This window comes from Lissotriton helveticus, chromosome 3_1 (genome assembly GCF_964261635.1).
Source record: "Lissotriton helveticus chromosome 3_1, aLisHel1.1, whole genome shotgun sequence".
Classification (NCBI taxonomy): Eukaryota; Metazoa; Chordata; class Amphibia; order Caudata; family Salamandridae; genus Lissotriton; species Lissotriton helveticus.
In genome coordinates this window covers 336,677,527-336,686,613 of record NC_136061.1, presented here as the reverse complement: position 1 = coordinate 336,686,613, position 9,087 = coordinate 336,677,527, and the positions used below count along the sequence as shown (strand labels likewise).

General features: G+C 42.5%; 2 protein-coding genes across 4 annotated transcripts; both read left to right on the top strand.

Moving 5' to 3' along the window:
* Positions 1-756: 756 nt before the first annotated feature.
* On the top strand, positions 757-4,307 carry LOC144822974 (polyubiquitin). Its single transcript, XM_078681062.1, has 3 exons — positions 757-914; positions 2,941-4,135; positions 4,227-4,307. The coding sequence occupies exons 2-3, from the start codon at positions 2,948-2,950 to the stop codon at positions 4,305-4,307; spliced, it is 1,269 nt and encodes a 422-aa protein (XP_078537188.1). The 5' UTR covers positions 757-914; positions 2,941-2,947.
* Positions 4,179-7,207, top strand: LOC144822438 (polyubiquitin-C). Of its 3 annotated transcripts, none has more exons than XM_078679964.1 (2): positions 4,179-5,580; positions 5,809-7,207. In XM_078679964.1, the coding sequence occupies exons 1-2, from the start codon at positions 4,316-4,318 to the stop codon at positions 7,055-7,057; spliced, it is 2,514 nt and encodes an 837-aa protein (XP_078536090.1). In that variant the 5' UTR covers positions 4,179-4,315; the 3' UTR covers positions 7,058-7,207. The 3 variants fall into 3 exon arrangements, with proteins under 3 accessions (XP_078536090.1, XP_078536089.1, XP_078536088.1); XM_078679963.1 differs by having other exon boundaries at positions 4,179-5,731; positions 5,960-7,207; XM_078679962.1 differs by having other exon boundaries at positions 4,179-7,207.
* Positions 7,208-9,087: the final 1,880 nt, after the last annotated feature.

Genomic DNA, 9,087 nt, shown 5'->3' with positions numbered 1-9,087 from the left:
GTTCACTAGTGTATACATTAAAACTGCGTCGCCCACGCTACGTTCGATTTAGTAGCGACGCGACAAAATTTCCTTTAACACGCCTCGGTGTGGCATTATCCTATTTCTAGTAAATAGACGTCCTCGCCTCAAACCAGGCATGCGCTGCTCGACTGCCGCACCCAGCATGACCGAGCGCAAAACAGAATCAGGAAAAAATACAAAAAAATGGTTACTTCAACATTTCCGCTTCACCGAGAACGTCAATCTAAAAATGTACTTTTTAAAAATACTAAAAAAGGCTGATTATAAATCTTCAAAATACGGTAGAATGTAAATAAAAGAAAATGTTGAAGTAGACATACTAATTATCCTCCGAAAAAATAATCTTAAAGTATACATGAATGAATATGAAAAGATGGCGCATTTTCGACAAACAAGCGCGAACAAATTGCTCTGGAGCCTGCCAGACATCCCCAGCAACAGGAACGTCACGGGTTTCCACCAATCAACGATGACTCAACGCACCCCTCCCTTAGAAACTGAGCGAAGCTTCCAGAGCATTTGGTCAGCTGTTTGAGGGTCGTCCTAGGTAGTATCCCTCCGCCTCTTTTTTTCAATTTGTGCAGTTGATCTTTTCTTCATCTTTCCTAACAAATTGGACCGATGCCTAGGAGCATTCCAACAAGTCTCAAAAACACTCGTGACTGGAAGCAAATGGCATATTTTTTAATGAATCTCACCTTTTCCAGCGTTTTCTAGAGGGACTATTTTGCATGACTGCTGCGAGGATATCTTTGTTGCGTGTCGATGTCGTCATCTTTTCAGCCTCGGTAATAAAAGGGAGCGCGCGCTGAGTATTTCAGATTCAGTTCACCCGTGACTCGCGTGGAGATTTATATATATATTTCGGGAGCTCTACTGTAGAAGTAGTGGTAAGTGAAACTTGTTTATGGGAAGGGTGTTATGTATGTATGTATAAATATATATAGATATTTATTTATATAGTTCCACTCTACAATTGTTTTTCCAGGTTAACGCGCGTTGTCTCCCATTATTAGGACTGAAGTTACGTGATGGGTTATATTTTGACTGGGGTTTTGATATTATTTATTCTCACCGCTTGGCTGATTGTCTATGGTACACAATTAATTCGCATTTAGAAACACTTGATGTAACCTGGCCCGCCCTCTTGACTGGAAACGTTCTTGGGCCTATTCGGTAACGGAAATCTATATCAGTGGTTAGTTACTGTATCTGTGTGTATGTAGTTCATCATGAGGTTTTAACTGCAATACCTTTTTCATGTTCAGGGTTTTTTTTATAGACGTTAATTGTATCCGTTTTAGCGCCCTAAATAAGCGTTGCAGTTGACTCGAATTAATCTTTACCTGTAGTTTAAAAACGGCAATGTCTTCACTGATTCTATGTTGGCAAGATAGCGTGCCGAGTCTTCTTAACAATTCCATGCAGTGTATGATCACGCACTCTTATAGTCTAAATATCCGGTCGATTTTAACATCTGTCCCACGGTCGGCGTAACATGCCGGTCTAGCGGTTAGACTTAATTGCTCTGTCCGTTATTAATACAAATGGCTGTTTCCACCCGCCCCCGGTTTACGGTCAAGTATGTAGTCTCCTGTATACGAATCCCGTGTTTTTTATTTTAATTACTCCTTGATGGGCTTGCTCTTGCTACAAAGTAAACGTGTGTACTGGGGAAACATATATATTGAATCGGACGGCAGTTTTAAGTAAATGTGTGGCATGTAACGGAAGGAAAGCTACTTGGTTTGTGAAGGTTACTTAAGTTAATGGAGTTCCACCTCGCCCGAAAATTGAACAGAATGCTAGTGTTTTTGTGTGCGTGTCATTTATTCAAGTGACGTGCTTGTTTTTAATTTGGACTGCATTATACCCTCGCCATTTTGACGTGCAGGAACTTGTAGGAGTATGACCCGTTTATGCCTGCGATCAGTTGAAAAGATCACTGCATCTTAAATTTCATAATTCCCTTTTCTGGGTACTACCACCTCACCCGAAAATTGAGCAGAATGCTACTGTTTTTGTGTGCGTGTCATTTAATCAACTTGACATGCTTGTTTTTAATTTGAACTGCATTATACACTCGCCATTTTGACGTGCAGGAACTTGTATGATGTATGACCCGTTTATGCATGCGAACAGTTGAAAAGATCACTGCATCTTACATTTCATAATGCCCTTTTCTGGGGACTAACATAAAGGTGCTTAAGTAATTCCCAAAGCACCAGGAATGTTCAGTTAGGCGATGTGGGTCGTTAAACAGGTCCGAGCTTTAGTCTGCACCTCTACAGTGTCCGGTCTTATCTGACCGGATCCATGCCATATTTTTAGCATAGCCTAATTTAGATAAATGTAGGTATCGTGATCTGGCATAGGCTAGGCCCTCCAGTACCATCTTTGGAGAACCCTGAAGTTGCATGTTCGTTTAGTGTATATGTCCTCCATCGAAGTTAGTTGATATCTATGTCAAAATGTGCTGCAAAGGAGTTTACTATTCAGTCCAACAATTGCTATAAGGGGCGAATTATACCTTTTTGGATTTAATTTCGAGCGGCGGCGGGGGGGCTCGCATCCGCCATTATTTTATGTTGTGACCCTGAAGTTGCCTAAAGATGGGTGAATTCCTTGTGCAGAATCGAACTGCTTGTTGTGAAACTAGTTTTAATTGTTGTTATAAAGCGTATTAGATGTAGTGTCTTAAGTTTTTTTTGTAATCGCTGAATGTAAAGTGATGCAAATTAATAGTATGATCATGACTTGGCTGTCTTATGACCCATCAACTGTTATCAGTTGCTTAATACCACAATTAGTGGTATGTGGGTTTTGGCGGAGTAAATGATCTGAACTGAAAAGAACTAACCATGTTTTGTATGTCCTGAAATGGACCACCTATTAATACTCTATTTTGCTTTTCAGTTACAAAATGCAAATCTTTGTCAAAACGTTGACTGGGAAGACCATCACGCTAGAGGTGGAACCAAGTGACACAATAGAGAATGTGAAAGCAAAGATTCAAGACAAAGAAGGTATTCCACCAGACCAGCAGAGGTTGATCTTTGCAGGTAAACAGCTGGAAGATGGTCGCACATTATCAGACTACAACATCCAGAAAGAATCTACCCTGCATCTTGTGCTACGTCTGAGGGGAGGTATGCAGATCTTTGTGAAAACCCTGACTGGCAAAACCATAACCCTAGAGGTGGAACCTAGTGACACTATAGAGAATGTCAAAGCAAAGATCCAAGACAAAGAAGGCATTCCTCCAGACCAGCAGAGGTTGATATTTGCTGGCAAGCAGCTGGAAGATGGTCGCACATTATCAGACTACAACATTCAGAAAGAATCTACTCTTCATCTTGTCTTGCGCTTGAGGGGTGGTATGCAGATCTTTGTAAAAACATTGACTGGGAAGACCATCACACTAGAAGTGGAACCCAGTGACACTATAGAGAATGTCAAAGCAAAGATTCAAGACAAAGAAGGCATTCCTCCAGACCAGCAGAGGTTGATATTTGCTGGCAAGCAGCTGGAAGATGGTCGCACATTATCAGACTACAACATTCAGAAAGAATCTACTCTGCATCTTGTCTTGCGCTTGAGGGGTGGTATGCAGATCTTTGTAAAAACATTGACTGGGAAGACCATCACACTAGAAGTGGAACCCAGTGACACTATAGAGAATGTCAAAGCAAAGATTCAAGACAAAGAAGGCATTCCTCCAGATCAGCAGAGGTTGATATTTGCTGGCAAGCAGCTGGAAGATGGTCGCACATTATCAGACTACAACATTCAGAAAGAATCTACTCTGCATCTTGTCTTGCGCTTGAGGGGTGGTATGCAGATCTTTGTAAAAACATTGACTGGGAAGACCATCACACTAGAAGTGGAACCCAGTGACACTATAGAGAATGTCAAAGCAAAGATCCAAGACAAAGAAGGTATTCCTCCAGACCAGCAGAGATTGATCTTTGCAGGCAAGCAGCTGGAAGATGGTCGCACGTTATCTGACTACAATATTCAGAAAGAATCCACCCTTCATCTTGTGCTACGTCTGAGAGGTGGTATGCAGATCTTTGTGAAAACCCTCACTGGCAAAACCATTACTCTTGAGGTAGAACCCAGTGACACTATAGAGAATGTCAAAGCAAAGATCCAAGACAAAGAAGGCATTCCTCCAGACCAGCAGAGATTGATCTTTGCAGGCAAGCAGCTGGAAGATGGTCGCACATTATCAGACTACAACATTCAGAAAGAATCAACTCTGCATCTTGTCTTGCGCTTGAGGGGTGGTATGCAGATCTTTGTAAAAACATTGACTGGGAAGACCATCACACTAGAAGTGGAACCCAGTGACACTATAGAAAATGTCAAAGCAAAGATCCAAGACAAAGAAGGCATTCCTCCAGACCAGCAGAGATTGATCTTTGCAGGCAAGCAGCTGGAAGATGGGCGCACGTTATCGGACTACAATATTCAGAAAGAATCCACCCTTCATCTTGTGCTACGTCTGAGGGGTGGTATGCAGATCTTTGTGAAAACCCTGACTGGCAAAACCATAACCCTAGAGGTGGAACCTAGTGACACTATAGAGAATGTCAAAGCAAAGATCCAAGACAAAGAAGGCATTCCTCCAGACCAGCAGAGGTTGATATTTGCAGGCAAGCAGCTGGAAGATGGTCGCACATTATCAGACTACAACATTCAGAAAGAATCAACTCTGCATCTTGTCTTGCGCTTGAGGGGTGGTATGCAGATCTTTGTAAAAACATTGACTGGGAAGACCATCACACTAGAAGTGGAACCCAGTGACACTATAGAAAATGTCAAAGCAAAGATCCAAGACAAAGAAGGCATTCCTCCAGACCAGCAGAGATTGATCTTTGCAGGCAAGCAGCTGGAAGATGGGCGCACGTTATCGGACTACAATATTCAGAAAGAATCCACCCTTCATCTTGTGCTACGTCTGAGGGGTGGTATGCAGATCTTTGTGAAAACCCTCACTGGCAAAACCATTACTCTTGAAGTAGAACCCAGTGACACTATAGAGAATGTTAAAGCAAAGATCCAAGACAAAGAAGGCATTCCTCCAGACCAGCAGAGATTGATCTTTGCAGGCAAGCAGCTGGAAGATGGTCGCACCTTATCAGACTACAACATTCAGAAAGAATCAACTCTGCATCTTGTCTTGCGCTTGAGGGGTGGTATGCAGATATTTGTAAAAACATTGACTGGCAAGACCATCACACTAGAAGTGGAGCCCAGTGACACCATAGAGAATGTTAAGGCAAAGATTCAAGACAAGGAAGGTATTCCTCCCGACCAACAGAGGTTGATCTTTGCAGGCAAGCAGTTGGAAGATGGTCGCACATTATCAGACTACAACATCCAGAAAGAATCTACCCTTCATCTTGTCCTTCGTCTGAGGGGTGGTATGCAGATCTTTGTGAAGACCCTCACTGGCAAAACAATAACCCTAGAGGTGGAACCTAGTGACACTATAGAGAATGTCAAAGCAAAGATTCAAGACAAAGAAGGCATTCCTCCAGACCAGCAGAGGTTGATATTTGCAGGCAAGCAGCTGGAAGATGGTCGCACATTATCAGACTACAACATTCAGAAAGAATCTACTCTGCATCTTGTCTTGCGCTTGAGGGGTGGTATGCAGATCTTTGTAAAAACATTGACTGGGAAGACCATCACACTAGAAGTGGAGCCCAGTGACACCATAGAGAATGTTAAGGCAAAGATTCAAGACAAGGAAGGTATTCCTCCCGACCAACAGAGGTTGATCTTTGCAGGCAAGCAGTTGGAAGATGGTCGCACATTATCAGACTACAACATCCAGAAAGAATCTACCCTTCATCTTGTCCTTCGTCTGAGGGGTGGTATGCAGATCTTTGTGAAGACCCTCACTGGCAAAACAATAACCCTAGAGGTGGAACCTAGTGACACTATAGAGAATGTCAAAGCAAAGATCCAAGACAAAGAAGGCATTCCTCCAGACCAGCAAAGGTTGATATTTGCAGGCAAGCAGCTGGAAGATGGTCGCACATTATCAGACTACAACATTCAGAAAGAATCAACTCTGCATCTTGTGCTACGTCTGAGGGGTGGTATGCAGATCTTTGTGAAAACCTTGACCGGCAAGACCATCACACTAGAAGTGGAACCCAGTGACACTATAGAGAATGTTAAGGCAAAAATTCAAGACAAGGAAGGTATTCCTCCAGACCAACAGAGGTTGATCTTTGCAGGCAAGCAGTTGGAAGATGGTCGCACATTATCAGACTACAACATCCAGAAAGAATCTACCCTTCATCTTGTCCTTCGTCTGAGGGGTGGTATGCAGATCTTTGTGAAGACCCTCACTGGCAAAACAATAACCCTAGAGGTGGAACCTAGCGACACTATAGAGAATGTCAAAGCAAAGATCCAAGACAAAGAAGGCATTCCTCCAGACCAGCAGAGATTGATCTTTGCAGGCAAGCAGCTGGAAGATGGTCGCACGTTATCCGACTACAATATTCAGAAAGAATCCACCCTTCATCTTGTGCTACGTCTGAGAGGTGGTATGCAGATCTTTGTGAAAACCCTCACTGGCAAAACCATTACTCTTGAAGTAGAACCCAGTGACACTATAGAGAATGTCAAAGCAAAGATCCAAGACAAAGAAGGCATTCCTCCAGACCAGCAGAGATTGATCTTTGCAGGCAAGCAGCTGGAAGATGGTCGCACGTTATCCGACTACAATATTCAGAAAGAATCCACCCTTCATCTTGTGCTACGTCTGAGAGGTGGTATGCAGATCTTTGTGAAAACCCTCACTGGCAAAACCATTACTCTTGAAGTAGAACCCAGTGACACTATAGAGAATGTCAAAGCAAAGATCCAAGACAAAGAAGGCATTCCTCCAGACCAGCAGAGATTGATCTTTGCAGGCAAACAGCTGGAAGATGGGCGCACGTTATCAGACTACAACATTCAGAAAGAATCTACTCTTCATCTTGTTCTCCGTCTCAGGGGTGGCTTTTAAGCACTTATGTTCAAGATTTTTGATTTAAGTTGCCAATAAATCCGCATTTGTTTGTTTGCACTGTATTGTCTTGGTCCTGAATTTCTTTGATTAGGCAACTGATGTAGCCAAGTTAATTTGTGAAGTCCAATAAAAGTTTGTTGCACACTATTATTGCAAGAGGACCATGTTATTTAGAAAGTGTTTCTATGTAAATGTTGTGCTTCGCAAACGTGAAAGGGTCCAGTTTGGTATAAAAACGTTAACCATTCATTTTGTATGCTGTAGGCTCTACAAATGAGTACAGCAATACCAGATAGGTCATAGCCCTACCAAGTATGTTAAACATTGATGTATTAGTCACTTCTGCGCGTTCTGCAAAGTGTAGAGACAAAATGCTGTACTATGAGCACATATCTCCTGGTTTCTGCACGTCGCTGCTTATTTTTGTTTCTTTCCTAAAGCACGTTATCCTGGCTGCTAATAATGCACACCTCCTTTAGGTTTGCTCTGCTTTCACTATAAGCCATATAAACTTAACCCATTTCTTGTTGTGAGAGTGAGGACATCAGGTTTTGGTTTGGTATTCTCACCATAAATAGTAACTTGAAGGAGCAGCTTATTTTCATTGAAGATTGCGTAGTAATCGTACTTGACAGTCCTAGGATTGTGATGGCAGTAGACTCGTCTGTTATATCATCCTTGTTTATGTGGCTTACTTGATTAGTATAATGTGGTGATCTTGTGTAGTTCCCCAGTTTTAGGTGACACTGAAACAGATTTTTTTTCCCCTGAGTGTTCTGGTGTCGGAGTGGAATCTGGTTGTCATACCATCTAGAAACTCTAAAGCGGTCCTGCAAGACCTTTTTATACATGCATCTCTGTGGCATGGACTGGTTTACTTGCTGAGCACTAATCTTCAGAATTGAACTAAACAGGCAAACCTTTATTTGCAGGTTTACTAAATCATGGAGTGACTAAGGTGGTGTCCTGCAGCACTTAAGTTTAGGAATACCTTTATTTCTAAAGTGATCTTGATACACTATTTTTTTAAACATATTTGTATGTTATTAAGATGCAGAAGCATTTTACCATACCACTGCATTGTGGTGTAGGTGTGTTTTGTGATGGTTTTAAAACATGAGTTTTGGAAACGTGCATAGTCTCCTCGGCATGACAGTTTGAATAGTGAACTAAGGGGCAAGTCTGTCGTTCACGGTCTGGCCAACATTATAATCAAACAGGTTTGCACAGCGCACGTTTTGAACTGTATTTCAAGGTCCCCTTTTCTCAAAGAGAAAGGAGGCAAAGTGGGATAAAATTGCCCGAAAATGCAGTTTGGTCAAAAGAAAAGCTGGGAATGATCCAGGTTTTCGGGTTCACATTGTGCAATTAAGCAAGCCGCTAGATGTACTTGCTTCACTTAACCTATTACCACCTTACTCAATCTTGGCCCCTCTACTGCCACCCCTACTGGCATCAGTGTAGCCTCTGTCAGACCATACCTTGTGAGCTCTTGGGAAATGTTTGCAAGTACCCCATCCTACCGGTTTTGCACCTCTGTCCCAGCTGATAACACAAGTGGAACAATGTGTTCCTTTTCCTTTCCAGCAGCCTTCTTGGGTCTCCTTTGTACTCGTATCCAATGCAACTGTCTTCAGGTGCAGCTTGGTTTTAGTTGCTACTGAAGTCTTTGCTTCAGTGTGGTGGCAGTGAAGTTGATTCTTAACCTTGGCTCCTGTCCTACTCATGACTTGAGTGTAATTCTTGGCATTGGTGGGAGCAGCTTCCTTACTGCTGACCATTATAGTTGCATGCTAGGATGGAGGAGTGACCTGTGTTGGGATGATCACATTGCATGTCACAGTCTGTTACCAGGGCACTGGTAAGCAACTTTGCTACCTGCTGGAGAAAGATTAGAGGGTAGAACATAAATGCTTCACTGATATCTGCTTCTCACGACAGTTGTAATTTGTATTAGGGAATGTTGTTAGTCTGAAGCATGACTTGCTGACTAACTCGCCTAAAGAGTTCTGTCTGCTCGGGTGTTG

Excerpts from the sequence above, each read along its gene's own strand:
- LOC144822974 (XM_078681062.1), top strand. The coding sequence starts at position 2,948 with ATGCAAATCTTTGTCAAAACGTTGACTGGGAAGACCATCACGCTAGAG. Across the intron at positions 4,136-4,226 it reads GCAAAACCATTACTCTTGAG|GCAAGCAGCTGGAAGATGGT; the intron begins GTAGAACCCAGT and ends TGATCTTTGCAG.
- LOC144822438 (XM_078679962.1), top strand. The coding sequence starts at position 4,316 with ATGCAGATCTTTGTAAAAACATTGACTGGGAAGACCATCACACTAGAA.